The sequence below is a fragment of the Neolamprologus multifasciatus genome, chromosome 7, assembly GCF_963576455.1.
Source record: "Neolamprologus multifasciatus chromosome 7, fNeoMul1.2, whole genome shotgun sequence".
Taxonomy (NCBI): Eukaryota; Metazoa; Chordata; class Actinopteri; order Cichliformes; family Cichlidae; genus Neolamprologus; species Neolamprologus multifasciatus.
Window position 1 is genome coordinate 35,548,684 of NC_140445.1, and position 16,183 is coordinate 35,564,866.

At 41.8% G+C, this 16,183-nt stretch overlaps 1 protein-coding gene across 2 annotated transcripts in view; it reads left to right on the forward strand.

Annotated features, from left to right (window-relative positions):
* vldlr (very low density lipoprotein receptor) overlaps positions 1–16,183 on the forward strand; it is a 74,378-nt gene that overhangs the window by 39,377 nt on the left and 18,818 nt on the right. For both annotated transcript variants that reach the window (XM_085166702.1, XM_085166703.1), the window contains exons 6-15: positions 688–850; positions 3,128–3,250; positions 4,025–4,147; positions 8,316–8,435; positions 9,341–9,466; positions 11,319–11,490; positions 11,819–12,043; positions 12,135–12,253; positions 13,713–13,852; positions 16,002–16,143. In XM_085166702.1, coding sequence (XP_085022828.1) covers positions 688–850; positions 3,128–3,250; positions 4,025–4,147; positions 8,316–8,435; positions 9,341–9,466; positions 11,319–11,490; positions 11,819–12,043; positions 12,135–12,253; positions 13,713–13,852; positions 16,002–16,143 — 1,453 coding nt within the window. The remainder of the gene's footprint in view (positions 1–687; positions 851–3,127; positions 3,251–4,024; positions 4,148–8,315; positions 8,436–9,340; positions 9,467–11,318; positions 11,491–11,818; positions 12,044–12,134; positions 12,254–13,712; positions 13,853–16,001; positions 16,144–16,183) is intronic.

Genomic DNA, 16,183 nt, shown 5'->3' on the forward strand with positions numbered 1-16,183 from the left:
GCTTCAATTCTTAATGAAAGCTCCAGATTGAAAGTGTAAAACTGACTAAATTATATATGCTAAATCAAAGAACTCCAAGGCAGTGGTTTGAAATAAAATTTGAAGTGCTTTTATTCTCATGGCATGGCCGTGCTTAACTTTAAACTCAACACAATTCAACAGACAAGTCTTCCAAACCCTTCCAAAGACCACGTCAAATAGAAGCGGTTTGAATTCAGGAATTTGTGGTTTGTTTGGGGTTGTTTGTTTGTTTGTTTTTGTTGTTTTTTTTTTAAACAGTCATTTAAATTGTGTAGTGTGTTTTTGATAACTAGCACTGACCAAGAAGACAAATGTCCTTTTTAGACTGTACATGTTTGCTTTTTGCTCCTGCTGGCAGTCTTTTATCTGATGGTCACGTAAGGTCAAACACTTTATTATAACCTGTTTTCCATTGTAACTGGTATTTACTTTGACTTGATATGGCAGGCTCCCTTCCAGAAAATTGCTAGAAGAGGCAAGAAAACGGCGCACAGAAAATTTTGCAAACTGAATATTTGCTGAAATAAACATTGCAAAACACTTTAACACACTTTAACACTACTTAACCAATCAGGAGGTCCTGTAATATGATCATGTCAGTTTCTCTGTAAAGTAAATGAGTATCAGCTCTTGCGGTGCCCTAAAAGTCACCTTGTGTCCTAACAGGACCAATCAGATGAGTCTCCATCCCGCTGTGGTCGACACCCAACACCCCCAGCCAAGTGCTCGCCCAGCGAGATGCAGTGTCGCTCAGGAGAGTGCATTCACAAGAAGTGGAGGTGTGACGGTGACTCCGACTGCAAGGACGGCAGTGACGAAGCGAACTGTCGTATGTACATAAGCTTTGCGTGATTCACAATCCCAAATAATCTTTAGCTGATACTGGACAGTAAGCTGTAGTTTATCCTCTATCTGAAACAAGCAGTTTGGGCTCCTTTCCAGCTCCATTTGATCCAGTGCTGTTCTGATGGATAGCCTTTCCCAACAGCCAGCGGGTGGAGCTTCTGTTCACACATAAAGTGAAATGGTCACACAATGATTATCACCCACCATTTTGGCAGCACTTGGCATAGAGCCACTACTCCTTCACATTGAAACAAGGCAGTTCAGGTGCTTGACATCTTACTAGGATGCCTGCTGGATACCTCCTAGTTGAGTAGCTTTGGGAATGTCTTACAGGGGAAACGGTCCTGAGACAGACCCAGGACACATTGGAGAGAGTGTCTCGGCTGGCTTGGGAATGCCTTTGTAGTCCTCTGAGGGGAGGTTCAAGGTTCTTTATTCATCACATGCATAGTTATACAAGTATAACACAGTGACACGCTCCTCGACTTGTGCAAAAGGGGGGAGAGCGGAAGAACATTAACTATTATATACATTAGATGAATGTGCAGTAGTAGCATTGTATGCAGCAAGCAGGTGAATTCTGTACATTAAGTGGATTAAATAAGAGACCATATAAACATATTTAAAATTAAAGGAATTTGAAATGTACATTGTGCCTGGGTTTAGAGTGTCTAGAAGAGTCCTGTCTCAGTCACTTATGGATGATGTGAGAGGGCGGGTGTGTGTGTGTTTAGGGCCCGGATGGCTTGGGGATAGAAGCTCCTCTTGAGTCTGTCCTTGCCCGGATGATGCGGAACCTTCTACCAGATTGCAGAAGTTGGAACAGTTTGTTGCCAGGATGGGACGGGTCCTTCTGTATCTGCGCTGCTCTAGTCCGGCATCTCCTGGTGTAGGTGTCCTGAAGCGGGGGGAGAGCAATCCTGCAGCAGCGTTCTGCTGTACGGATCACTCTCTGGAGAGCTTTTTGGTCCTTCACACAGCTGTTCCCAAACCAGGATGTCATGTTCTGTGTGAGGATGCTCTCCACAGCGCCTGTATAGAAAATCCTGAGGATCTTTGGAGAGACCCTGAACTTCCTCAGTTGTCGTAGGTGGTTCAGGCGCTGCCTAGCCTTTTTGGTCTGGACCTGAACGTGGGCAGACCATGTCAGGTCTGAGGAGATGTGGAATACTTGAAGGACTGCACTCTCTCCACTGGAGCTCCATTGATGATAATGGGCTTGTAGTCTCTGTGCTGACTCCTTCTGTGGTCCACCACCAGCTCCTTGGTCTTGCCGATGTTCAGCTGGAGGTGGTTGTCCTGGCACCATGATGCCAGATTCTTCACCTCGTCCATGTAGGCCGCCTCATCGTTGTTGGAGATGGCACCCAACACCACTGTGTCGTCAGCAAACTTCACAATGGTGTTGGAGCCATGGGTGGCCACACAGTCTGAAGTGTAGAGGGAATAGAGCAGTGGCGAGAGGACACATCCCTGTGGTGCTCCTGTGTTGATGGTGATGCTGTTAGATGCATCTACCCACCCTCACCACCTGAGTTCTGCCAGTGAGGAAGTCCAACACCCATGCCCAGGTCTGGGCGTCTCTGCTCAGATCGCTGCCCTCTGTTAGCCAAACGCAGATAAATGGCAGAAAGTGGATGCACACTTGGATATAGCATCAAACAGCTGTTCTAACAAAAGTGCTGAGTATCAATTTCTACAGAACAGATTAGCAGTATTGCTTCTGTAGAAAACTTGGCTTTCACTTGTTTTTGTTTTGTCTGTATCAAAGAAAACTGTTTGGTAAAAACTGGCTTAAATTATTTCAGTGTTAAAAAGAGGTTTAATAAAACAAACCCTCCAGCTGTGGGTGCTACACTCCTACGTTTCTTCCATTAATTACCTGATAATCTGTTCGTTGCCTATCAGTCCAATGCTCTCCACTTTAATCCATGCTGTGATTAGGATTCAGTAAAAAACAAAACAAGATGTCTTCTGCACATTTTTAATTGGCTTTGTTTTTTACTTCCAAGAGCTTTTGTGGCTGATAGTTTTAATATGGTGCTCATGAATACAAACATAATTATCTAGTGATGATTTTCTTTTCACTCATCTTTGAGTGAACAGCTATCACAAATTGGCTGAACTCAAACTTGGGTATTTTAGTTATTCTGCACTGATGAATGGATTTTAAATGGTTCACTGAATATTCACAAATGTTTAGTGTTTAAAGAGTAGTCCATGTCAGCACATGTGTAACACATGTTTGTGTCCTTGGCAGCTGTTCGCACCTGTGGGTCGGATCAGTTCAAATGTGACGATGGAAACTGCATCCTGGGCAGCAGACAGTGTAATGGCCTCAGAGACTGTGCAGACGGATCAGACGAGGCAAACTGTAGAAACAGTAAGTGTTGCGTGTTGGTGTGAATGTTCACAAACTTATCACCTGAGTGCATTTTTTTTTTTTTTGCTTTTGTTTTTTTTATTTGGGGGGCGGGGATTCTTCTCCAACATGTAAGTTTCCATTTCTACATCTTGAGGCGCACCTGAGGTACCAACAGTGTTTAATTTTAAAGCTGCTCTGGGCATGCAAATGTTGACATTTTTCAGGGTTTTTTGTAACAGTCAACCTCAGGTGGTGCTCCTTGTTTCTTCAAAGGAAAGCTGTCACTCTCCAGATTTGTGGCAGTTTCATTTTTGTCCTAATCTAGAAGATGTATATTCGGTGAAAAAACAAACACGCAATTATCTTGTTTTGCTGATTTTGCTCCAGTGTAGTTTTAGAAACCGATGTGATTACATTTGTTATGTAATATTTACTCTGACAGATGATGCTAGAAGCTGAGTTCACTGTACTAAAAAAGTGTCACAAATTTTCATGTTCAAAAACCAGTTTGAGCTTTGACATGGTGCATTGTCCTGTTGGAAGCAGCCATCTGATGAGTTCATTGTAGACCTAAAGGGATGGAGCAGCGATACACACGCAGCCTGTGATGTTTAAGCAATGCTCAGTTGGTACTAAGGAGCCCAGAGTGTGCCCAGACAATATCCCCTACATCATCGCACAACCACAACTAGCCTGAACTCCCTGATTTCATGTTTTAATTCTGACCCTAACATCCAAATGTTGAATGAGGTTATTTTTCTTCTTCCTCCTACTCCTTCCTCCTCCCTGCAGTGACTCAGTGTAATGGTCCAGAGAAGTTCAAGTGTCGCAGCGGGGAGTGCATAGAGATGAGCAAAGTGTGCAACAAGGTCAGAGACTGTCCCGACTGGAGTGACGAACCGATCAAGGAATGCAGTAAGTGTTCATTTTTAAGTTAAAAAAATGTAACTGAATTCATCCATGACTGATTTTAAGTCTGGATCATGCCCCTCTTAGGCTCTCTCCCCCCCCCCCCCCCCCAGAACAGCATGAACATCTCAGTGGGTTCTGGGCAGCAGTGACTTTTAGTGGTCAAAGCATCAAGGTCCTGAAGTTTTCCCATCAGTGACACACCACGTGACCAAAATAAAAATGTTTGCGTTTTCTCCTTGTTTTCAGATTTCCCTGATAATCTGCAGATCTAAACAATGCTGTTAATTTCAGGTGCAGTCATCCCAGAGTCTTGTATAATGTGAAAATGTCACTACTTGTAAACGTCTTCTGATATTTTCCCAGTTGAGACTTCCAAACATCAGTGATGTAAAGATGTCAAACGTCTAAACTGGAGTTTCCAGAAAGCTGATTTTGACATTGATGCTTCACTGCAATGAAAAGATGAAACGTGTTCAGGAGATGACTTGCTTTTCAGCGAGTTCAGATGTCTTTTCCCGTGGGCCTGAAAGTATCTGGGAGAGTTTATTTCAGGCAATGACATTCCTTCCTCTGTGCTACACATGGATTTATGCTGATAATATGTGGATTTTTTTTGACGTAAATCAGTCCATGAATCTTTCATGCGTCCTACAGTTCAGGTCTAAATAATTCTCTTTCATGGATCAAACAACTCAACCAAAAGTGACTATCAGGCTTTCCACAATCAGAATACTAAATGTATGAATTCGCCTGCAGCTCAAACAGATGAAAAGATCTGCAAATAATATAAAAAGAAATCTACAATCACTCATAGGGATGGGTATTGATAAGATTTTCACGATTCAGATTCCATTTTCAATTCTGTTTAACGATTCGATTCTTTATCGATTCTCTTATAGATTATTTTTAAAAAAGGTAAAGTATTCTCGTAAAGTGTAACCAAACTTTTGAGCGTTTGAGCCGCTTAGGCGCCGTGTTTCCTGCCAGGTAAATGACGCTCCGCAACATGGTGACGTCATTCGGGGCGACTGGAATCGATATCGGAATCGTTTGCAAAAATGGCAAACAATTCCAAGGAATTGAAACAGTGGGAACCGGTTCTCAACAAGAACCGGTTTTCGATACCCATCCCTAATCACTCATGAAGAAACCTTGACAAATCTGCATGACAATTAGTGATTATTTATGTAAGAATGTTACAGATTGTTGTACAGAACTAGTGTATATTGTCAAAATGCATATTGGGGTACATAAAACTTATTCTTGGTGGCCAAACAAGTGTTCAGAGTGCTGAAATGGAAATGAAAAGCAATGGTGACATCCTCACCCCCAACAGAAATGAATAACAGCTGTAGCTTGAGCACGTGAAAGGATGTTCTCCTGTGACTCATTAAGCCTTACACCTTAATAAATCACTCTGTATGTGCTTAATGATGGTGAATTTCAGCCATCTCTGTACTGACGCTCTCTGCCCACAGACAAACTAAAGCACCGTGAACTGAAGTTTACGCCAGCTTCTTCTAAGCTGATGCCATGCTGAGGGATTTTCTTCAGTTTGTCATGCATTTGGTTCATTTTTCTCCTATTTCAGCTTTGGGAGGTTTTGAGATAGAGATTTGCTCTGACCACCCAGAACATGCACATGTGCTTACTGTTGTGATTGCAGGGTTCTGGGAGATCAGTCTCTCCCTGCTGTTTGGTTTATTCTCGTAACAATTACAGTTGTGCAATTTAAGATTTCAACAAGCGCACTAATTACAAACATGGTCTTTGTGCTGTAAGTACAGCCTTTGACTTTTTGCTGATGTAAATGATGGTCAGCCAAGTGCATGTTAAAGGAGGTTAATCCTGACAAGGACACCAGTTGTTGGTTCTTGTTGCTGCCTGTTGCTTTCACACGCTTGATGTATAAAGAACAAGATAAGGACAACTTCAGAAAGCCAGATTCCTTTAATACAAGAGGATGAAATTGTGGTTTTGTTTTAAAGCAGATTTAAAAGCAATTAGGCCACACCTGTTTACCCAGCTTTCATTATTGCACTGTGATGCTCCAAAGACCTCAACACAACACTGGTTCGTGCCTTTTAGTTAACACTACATAAAAAGGCAAATACAGTGGGGCAAAAAAAGTATTTAGTCAGCCACCGATTGTGCAAGTTCCCCCACTTAAAATGATGACAGAGGTCAGTAATTTGCACCAGAGGTACACTTCAACTGTGAGAGACAGAATGTGAAAAAAAATCCATGAATTCACATGGTAGGATTTGTAAAGAATTTATTCGTAAATCAGGGTGGAAAATAAGTATTTGGTCACCTCAAACAAGGAAAATCCCTGGCTCTCACAGACCTGTAACGTCTTCTGTAAGAAGCTTTTCTGTCCCCCACTCGTTACCTGTATGAATGGCACCTGTTTGACCTCATCATCTGTATAAAAGACACCTGTCCACAGCCTCAACCAGTCAGACTCCAAACTCCGCCATGGCCAAGACCAAAGAGCTTTCGAAGGACACCAGGAAAAGAATTGTAGACCTGCACCAGACTGGGAAGAGTGAATCTACAATAGGCAAGCAGCTTGGTGTGAAAAAAATCAACTGTGGGAGCAATCATCAGAAAATGGAAGACAAACAAGACCACTGATAATCTCCCTCGATCTGGGGCTCCACGCAAGGTCTCATCCCGTGGGGTCAAAATGATCATGAGAACGGTGAGCAAAGATCCCAGAACCACACGGGGGGACCTGGTGAATGACCTGCAGAGAGCTGGGACCAAAGTAACAAAGGTCACCATCAGTAACACACTACAACGGCAGGGAATCAAATCCCGCAGTGCCAGACGTGTTCCGCTGCTGAAGCCAGTGCATGTCCAGGCCCGTCTGAAGTTTGCCAGAGAGCACATGGATGATACAGCAGAGGATTGGGAGAATGTCATGTGGTCAGATGAAACCAAAGTAGAACTTTTTGGTATAAACTCAACTCGTGTTTGGAGGAAGAAGAATACTGAGTTGCATCCCAAGAACACCATACCTACTGTGAAGCATGGGGGTGGAAACATCATGCTATGGGGCTGTTTTTCTGCCAAGGGGACAGGACGACTGATCCGTGTTAAGGACAGAATGAATGGGGCCAAGTATCGTGAGATTTTGAGCCAAAACCTCCTTCCATCAGTGAGAACTTTGAAGATGAAACGAGGCTGGGTCTTCCAACATGACAATGATCCAAAACACACCGCCCGGGCAACAAAGGAGTGGCTCCGTAAGAAGCATTTGAAAGTCCTGGAGTGGCCTAGCCAGTCTCCAGACCTCAACCCCATAGAAAATCTGTGGCGGGAGATGAAAGTCCGTGTTGCTCGGCGACAGCCCCAAAACATCACTGCTCTTGAGAAGATCTGCATGGAGGAATGGGCCAAAATACCAGCTACTGTGTGTGCAAACCTGGTAAAGACCTATAGTAAACGTTTGACCTCTGTTATTGCCAACAAAGGTTATGTTACAAAGTATTGAGTTGTATTTTTGTTATTGACCAAATACTTATTTTCCACCCTGATTTACGAATAAATTCTTTACAAATCCTACCATGCGAATTCATGGATTATTTTTTTTTTCACATTCTGTCTCTCACAGTTGAAGTGTACCTCTGGTGCAAATTACTGACCTCTGTGCAAGTTCCCCCACTTAAAATGATGACAATCGGTGGCTGACTAAATACTTTTTTGCCCCACTGTAAGTGTCTTAACAAACATTGCTCTGAAAAATGAGTAAAAAAGCAGTTGGTGTCCAAAGAACCTTTAAAAGACATTTTGAAGCTTTGAGAATAACTAGTGTCTCTCCTTGGAAGCAAAATATTAAAAATTGGGAATGGCTGAACAGTCGCTTGTCATCACTCTGGTTTTCCAATTGGTTGCTTATCTTCTGGCTACCTTACACAGTACATTGCTTCACATCCACACAGGTTACTGATGAACTACTGATGCGCGTTTTTAGCCTTTTTGGTTTTAAATTTTATTTTTCTTGAAAGTTGTGGGGCTTTTCCATATTGTGTTCCACCCTCTGAGTCTACTAACAAATGAATACAATCCTCGCTTAGCTTTGACTCAGATTTCTCCCAAACCACCTTATCGTAACCTTTTAGATCTAATTGGACACACAACTACAGAGCTGTTTCCTGTGTTCCAGATTTTAACGAGTGTCTCTTGAACAACGGTGGCTGCTCGCACATCTGTAAAGACATGGTGATTGGCTACGAGTGTGACTGCACGCCTGGGCTCCAGCTTATAGACCACAAGACCTGCGGAGGTATGCGATCTCTGCATTACACAGCTTGGTGAAAAATGCTAAAAGATAAAATTTTAAATCAGTTTTGACAACACTTCAGTATTTAGCATTGGGAAGCTATTATTCAACACCGGATGAATGCATTTTTCTAAAAGGGTTCAAAAGTGTGAGACTGTCTGAATGAACACAAGTATAGGCATCCATCCAAAAACCAAACAACTTTAATACACTGAATTCAATCTAAAACCTTTAAGACTTAAGGAAAATTTAATTATGCTTGCCTTCAAATATCTAATCACAGGGGTGGGTCAGATGGGCTGGTGGTGTTGTGCACTTCTGGCCTCTGAAGGGTTTGGCGTGTAATGTGATTGGGCGTGTTGTAATCTGTTTTCCTAAAGCAGAAATCCTCTTGGTTACGTTTAGGAGGCACTGATCCGTCACAGTTCTGTTATTGAGCCAATCTTGGCCTCAAACCCTGCTTTGGATATTTGGTAAACGTGTATAATCCCATCTGTATGAACCCCACTGGTTCCACAGAGGCGTTTAATCTACTTCAGGATGTAGAATGATCACTAAACTGGAAAACGTTTGATAAATTTACATCTAATTCTGATGAGAGCAGCTCGTCGAGTGTTCTGGCAAAACATCAGCGGCAATTAAAGCAACTTTTAATTTGCATTTTGTGTATTCGAGGCTCAAATCACTTTATAATCTCATGCAGTGGGAATCCCAGGAACATCCTATTTTTGAAAAGCAAGATAAATTTTCATCAATACACGCGGACTATACAGCTGTTGAGCCCCCATAGAAAGATTTGATTATTCAAACTGAGGCATTTAGCAGATTTGATAGATTAAACATGCCACATACAGCTGTTCTTTCTTCACACATGCCTCATGATTCGCCTTTCTGCTCCTCTTCTGCAGATATCGATGAGTGCATGAATCCCGGCATTTGCAGTCAGATCTGCATCAACCTGAAGGGAGGGTACAAGTGTGAATGCCACAACGGCTATCAGATGGATCCGACCACTGGCGTCTGCAAGGCTGTTGGTGAGTTAGCAGCTGGGTGAACTTATTAAAAAAATTTCACCTCAACATTTTGATCATATTTTAGTCTATATTGTTGGTTCTGCCACTGTCTGGGTCCCAATCTCTGGATAATATGGTGTTTTGCATCCCTCGAGCTAAACAAAATTTTGGTGTCTCGTAAAGTATTGTGGAAATGGGTCTCTTCTCCTGATCAGAGTAATACTCTGAGCTGACCCCTCAGATCCTGCAGGAATATCCCTGAGCAATGCAAACTTGGGCTCTTTTGAAAGATTATGGTGAAATATCATCTTCTTGGCAGAAAAGACATTTCAGGATATATTCATGTACTGGGGGGGCAGCGGAGTCACTTTGATGCTCACATGTGTAACTGGTTATAAATGGAGACGTCTGTCCAGTACAGACCCAAAAACTTGGATTTGTCCATCGTGATCCAAAATTGAGCCTCACTTACTCCTACTTTTCACAAACGGCTGCATCCAGTGTGTCTGTGCTGCAGTGGCTTTGGATGACACTGAACTCTTACAGATTGCTGATGTGACTGAACTGGCAGCTTCATGTCTGATCAGGGTTATGAACTTTGGTGTGCGTATGATTTGCTGCCAGACAGAAAAACATCTAGTGATTCACACTCAGTGTCTGAAGACTGTGTGGGAGAAAATTGTAGGCGTTGCATTTGGTTTGTCATTGCTTATAACCAGCAGCTTTGAGGTTTTAGTTGACTAACTGCTTCAGATACATCGAGGTAAGAGTGCTGAAAACATACCCACAGATCTGTCTGTGAAGGTTCTCAGTCATCCAGGTCATCGTAGTCAAAGGAGCTTGCAAAGAAAAGCGTCTGGACTTCTTTAAGTTGCTTGAAGACGTTTCAACTCTCATCCGAGAAGCTTCTTCAGTTCTAAGGTCAAATGGTGGAGAGTCCCAGATATAAACCTAGTGGGAGTTTCCCCCCAAAGAGGGACAAAAGGACCCCCTGATGATCCTCTAATCGCCTGAGCCAATGTGTGAAACTGGGTGTGGGTCCCAATCAGCCAGAGTTTCAGGTGAGCTCATTGTGAAACCTGGCCCCACCTTATCATGCGAATTCCTGAGGTCAGATGGCCCAGGATGTGAGTGGCCGTTAAGGCGTCTGGGAAGGGATCTCAAAACTGGGATCCACAGATCTTTTTGTTCTTTTGGGGGGGGAGTTCACTCAGATTCTCCAGCTCCCTTATTGCCAACAGTAATATAGTTTGCAGCCCAAAAGAACTAAGTGATAGAGTTCAACCAGTATACTGTGGGCTCTCACTCCGAAGTGCAGCAAGTTCACGCCATTGACTCAAAATGGTCCATAATTTGCGGATGCAAAGTGATGATAGTGCCTTTGTATGTCAAATCAGTATTAAACATTTAGGCTTGTTCGCCCCTAAAAAAAACAAACAAACACTTGTTTTAATGTCAGGAAGAGGGATGTTTACAGCATATGAAGGTCCACAAGTTGAAATGGTGTTTCTCTTTTCTGAAAGGCTTTCAGAGTGGAAGGCAGCGTTTTAACACAGGGCTGTTGTTGGATTGCATTAGTATTAAATGGGTGAAGCTAATTAGCTGAAAGCTGCATTTAAACCAGTGCTTACAGTTATGGAAAAAAAATCCAGCAGAATGACAATTCTGTGGAATAATGGGGAAAATTATGGGTTGGCACTAGAGCTGGGTGGTGAATTGATTTTTTTTTAATTTTTTTTTTAAAGGTGTATATTTTCAAAGCAGGCTTAGTTTTAAGAACTGACCAATAATTTGTCCTAAACAGTAAATGGAAGGCATAAAACACTTTGGAAAGGTCGTCGTCATCATTCAATAACCCCTTTCCTGTCCTCAGGTAAGGAGCCCTGCCTGATCTTCACCAACCGCCGTGATATCCGTCGTCTGGGCCTGGAGAGGAAGGAGTACACTCAGATTGTGGAGCAGCAGAGAAACGCAGTGGCTCTGGATGCAGACTTTGACCAGCAGACCATTTTCTGGGCTGACCTGGGCCAGAAGGCAATCTACAGGTAGGGTAGTAGGTGATTAGAGGGAATGACACAGGCAAACGGGCAATAGAGTATTGTTGTAGGACTATGGGAGGCATTGACAGTGCAGCACAATGTAGTTGTAACTTCACAGGGTGAATGGATTTTATTTGTAAGGTAAACTTAAATTTTTTCCTCTGGTCTGTTAAAGCAGTACGTTTTTCTGCCTGCAATAGTTTTGAATTTTATGAGATATAGAGGTCTCAGACTGAAAGGATAATATACTGGGAGTCCTAGCAGCATCTGAAAAACTGTATAAATGGATAAATTCTCTACGTGTCTGTCCGATGCTGAACTCTTCTCCACTCAGCACTCCTCTGGACAAGCGTGTAGACATTGGCACCCATAAGAAAGTCATTGACAACGTGCAGACTCCAGTGGGAATCGCTGTGGACTGGATCTACAAGAACTTGTACTGGTCTGATCTCGCAACCAAAACAATCTCTGTGGCCAGTTTCAATGGTACCAAGCAGAAAGTTCTGTTCAACAGGGGCCTCAAAGAACCGGCCGATATTGCGGTGGATCCGCTGTCTGGGTAAGTGGACGGCTCATTTTGGTGTTGGATGAAACCCTTCTGATCTCCCACTAATGGTCTGCTTTTACTCATGATTGTGTCGGTCCTACAGGTTTCTGTACTGGTCTGACTGGGGAGAGCCAGCCAAGATAGAGAAATCTGGTATGAACGGAGTGGACAGACAGGTTCTGGTGGCGACAGACATCCAGTGGCCTAATGGCATCACACTGGGTAGGAACAAACCAACAAGTCACTGCACGTTTTTCTTTAAGTCTGGGGGGTCTACAGGTCATAAAAATCTTAAATTCAGACTGGATTGGTCTTAAATTTTAGTGATGTCACTGCGAGAATTTCAGCACAAGCACTTAAAGCTGCCTGTGAATTTAATACTTTGACTATAAATCACTTGGTATTTGAATAGTTACTCTTTAACCTCCTAGGACCTGGCGTCCACATATGTGAACATCACATTTTGGGTTATTTAGACCAAAATACTGAATTTTGCTCTACAAGGACCTGATATCCACTTACGAGGACATTATACTGCTACTGTTCTATCAAAATTTTAAACAAATATCCCTCATATTTGGCTCTTTTCTTAAAAACAAAAATAAGGTTAAAAAAAATCTGGTAATTCTTTGTTTTTACATTCATCGGGCCCCAATATGACCAAATATCAAAGAGAAATTAAAAATGCATGTCGTGGAAGAGTTCGGGTCTTAGCAGGTTAAAGAAATGAGTTGCAGAGAATCTTTGAAGAGGACGCTGCTCGAGCCTGGCTTGCTGTTGTTTGAGTCTATTGTGTGATCTGTCAGTCTTTGATGTTTGCCCTCTGATGGAACAGTGTGTGGGACTTCACAACATGCAATTTGAATGAACTTTGGCTTGACTTTGGCCTCTTTTTCAATCAATTTTGTAAGCTAAACTGAGTAACCAATTGTGCAGTCTCTAAGAGGAGTCTTTTTTTACCAGGTTACAACATAAGAGGGCAGTTAGGGAATTTTACATTAAATAAGCTGAAGTCATGATGTATTCAGTTTAACAGAGTTGGTGAATTCATAGTAATACTAGTCAATAGGCTAGTCTTCTTCTTTTTTTTGGGGGGGGGGGGGGGTGTGTTGTGAAGTGATGGCTATGTTGCGGTAGCAGCTGTAGATGCTTGTAGGTTGTTAGTCAAGCTTTCTGGTGAAATACGGTTTCAAATATGTGCCTGTACAAACCAGTCTGAGTCCAACATGTTCATTTTATACATTGTTTCCAAAAATTTCAGAACTCCTAGGTTAATGTTTTAAAAAGTTCTCATTCGTCTGATTGTTTTGTTACATCGTTTCTAGTAAAATGGTGTAATCTCAGTATTTACTTACAATAACTACAAGGTGCTGGAAAGCTTGAAAATACCTTACAGAAAATGCTTGAAGTGTTTTAAATTGACTTGGACAGTGACCTTTCACAGAAAGAAATGGGTAAACAAACTGCAGTGCGGCTTTCTTTTGTGACGTTTTCACCATTAAGACTAAAAGTCAGTTGATTCATCCTGTTAAAGAATCATCAGTACAACAATTTAATCTCTTTCATCTCATTCCACTTATTTTTCTGTCTGCTTTCCACTTTCCTTCCCATTGTTCTCCCTTCTATAGTCTTCCCATTTAATTTCTGCTTGCTTTTTTTTTTTCTTTTCTTTTTACCCCAGATCTGATCAAAGGCAGGTTGTACTGGGTCGACTCAAAGCTGCACATGCTCTGTAGCGTCGACCTAAACGGGGACAACAGGAATAAAGTGCTCCAGTCTTCAGAGTACCTCGCTCACCCCTTTGCTCTCACAGTTTTTGAGGTACTGCATTTGTCTTTTCTCTAAACCAGTCTGGGTCAGTTTATGTTGACAGCTGGAAGATGAATGTGTTTTTTGCTTTCTCTGAACTGTCTGACCTGTATGTTGGGCATCAGAGCGCTTTACATCACATATCTCAGGATAATAAACAAAACGTTTTCAAAATGTAGTTCTGATCCAGGAAATTGGTTTCATGACACAATCAGTTATTGCACACTGCATTTAAGAAATCTGTCTGGGAAAATTTGCCACTGACCTCATCGCCTGTGTACACGAGTTTATTTGCATGTTTTTAAATGCGTCTTTGGTGCCAGTTGCCTTGTCCTTGATGGCGTTTCATCTACCGAAACGAACTGGTCCTAGTTTTAAGAAGTAAAATTACAAAAATCAAACACACGAAAGGAAAAGCTGCTCCCAGCTTCAAACAATGTACAAGTATGATAAAGGGTTTTGTTGCACAAAATCCTTAATCAACCCAGTCACCCTCAATGTATTGTACATGATCTGCCAATGACCCACACAGCCACTATATGCAGACTAATGGAAAATGAACCAAATTTTTTCTTTTTAAAATCTGTTTCTTGCATATTTTATAGAACTGAAATGTGCAGGTACAGTGTTGACATGTTTTAGTATCCACCAAAACACTTGATGTTGTTTGTGTTTAACAACATGCAAAACAACTAGACGATATTACCTTTCAAATCGAGTGTTCTGTGTACATTTTTACCTTCCAGTTCTTGAATAAAGAATTTCCCGTGTGTTTTTGTGTGGGGTTTTCAGGTATTCTGTATAAAAGTATAGATGTGAACCTAGCCCTACATAGGTTACTGATATTACAATTAGAGCTGGGTAACCTTCCTAAAAGTGCGAAACTCTAGCAACCATAAATGACATAAGACACCACTCTGAGGGTCTCTCACCTGGTCCCCTCTTGCCAGCACATGATTGAGGTGTCGATTAGTGGTCCGCTGTGCAGCTTTCCATGTGCACAAGTCCTCTGCTGTTGCCTGTGTGAGATTTGCTTTGAGGTCAAAAACACATGCTTGTCTAGGCTCCACATCAAAGTTAATTAATTGTAAGATTATGGTGTTTGCCATAATTGCATCACTATCCTAACAGAACTGGTTGTTTCCAAAGCTGGGTTCCTCGTTGCATTCACACCACTTCTTCCACATTTAACCTTTGGAAGCACAGTCATTTATATGTAGCACTCTGGCTGTCTAATTGACCTACACCCACTTGTGTTAACATGTTCTCGCTCAGACAGATGGCACATTTATTCACACAATGGCATGAGGTCTAAAACGATCATCAGATTTCTCCTAACAGCACAGTTTATAAAAATCTATCCATTTTATATCATCAGGAACATTTATGTTGAAGCAAAATTTTGCTGATATCTAGAGTCCATAAAGCTCTTCAGGGGTTAAATCGCGTTCAGTCATTATGAAAAGTCCTCGTCCTTTAAATTTTAATATATTAACACATGAACGGGCTTAACGTAAGCATCAAAAGCCAAGTGGCAGCTTCATCAGAATATTTAGATGCAACTTTGCAGCGTGCAGTGCAGGAACACCACACATGATCTGAGCAGATGTGACTTATATTACTGTGGATTCATACATTTCTTATAATTGATGAGGGGCTACTCAGTTTACAGATTATTGTAGAATTAACTCTTATTTTATATTGGTATAAAACAATATCACAACAAATGACATGTAATTGTTTCTAAGATATATAAATGTTGGTATGTTATGCCACTGAAATTGTTTCTGATAATTTAATGGGGCATATTAAACGTGGTGTTGGAGGACTTTACTCAAATTATGATTTACTTTTTAAGAAGTCATGTATTGCTTCCTGAAGGGAATACATTTCTTGTGCTACTTAGTGCTTTAGTGCTAACTCTGTTACAAAATTGCAGAATAAAGCCAAAGTTTTCATCAGTCTACAAATCTGCCCAAATCTTAATGGGAGCAAGTTTTCTTGTAATGACACAAAGCTGACAGCAAAGTCTGTGATGGCACTTAAGCACTTGTGTGATGACAGTGATTTATGGAAGTCTTGTATTGCTGTGATGTTTAGGAGTAGACTTCTTCAGCGTTAAAGTTTTTGTTTTTTGTTTATTCTTCTGCCCTTTGTCCAGGATCGAGTCTTCTGGACTGATGGGGAAAAGGAAGCAATCTACGGTGCAAACAAGTTCACAGGCTCCGACGTGGTTACGCTGGCCAGCAACCTGAACGACCCCCAGGACATCATAGTGTACCATGAGCTCATTCAGCTGTCAGGTAAGAAAGGAGGGAGCTGAAACTAGCAGAGGAGGAACTG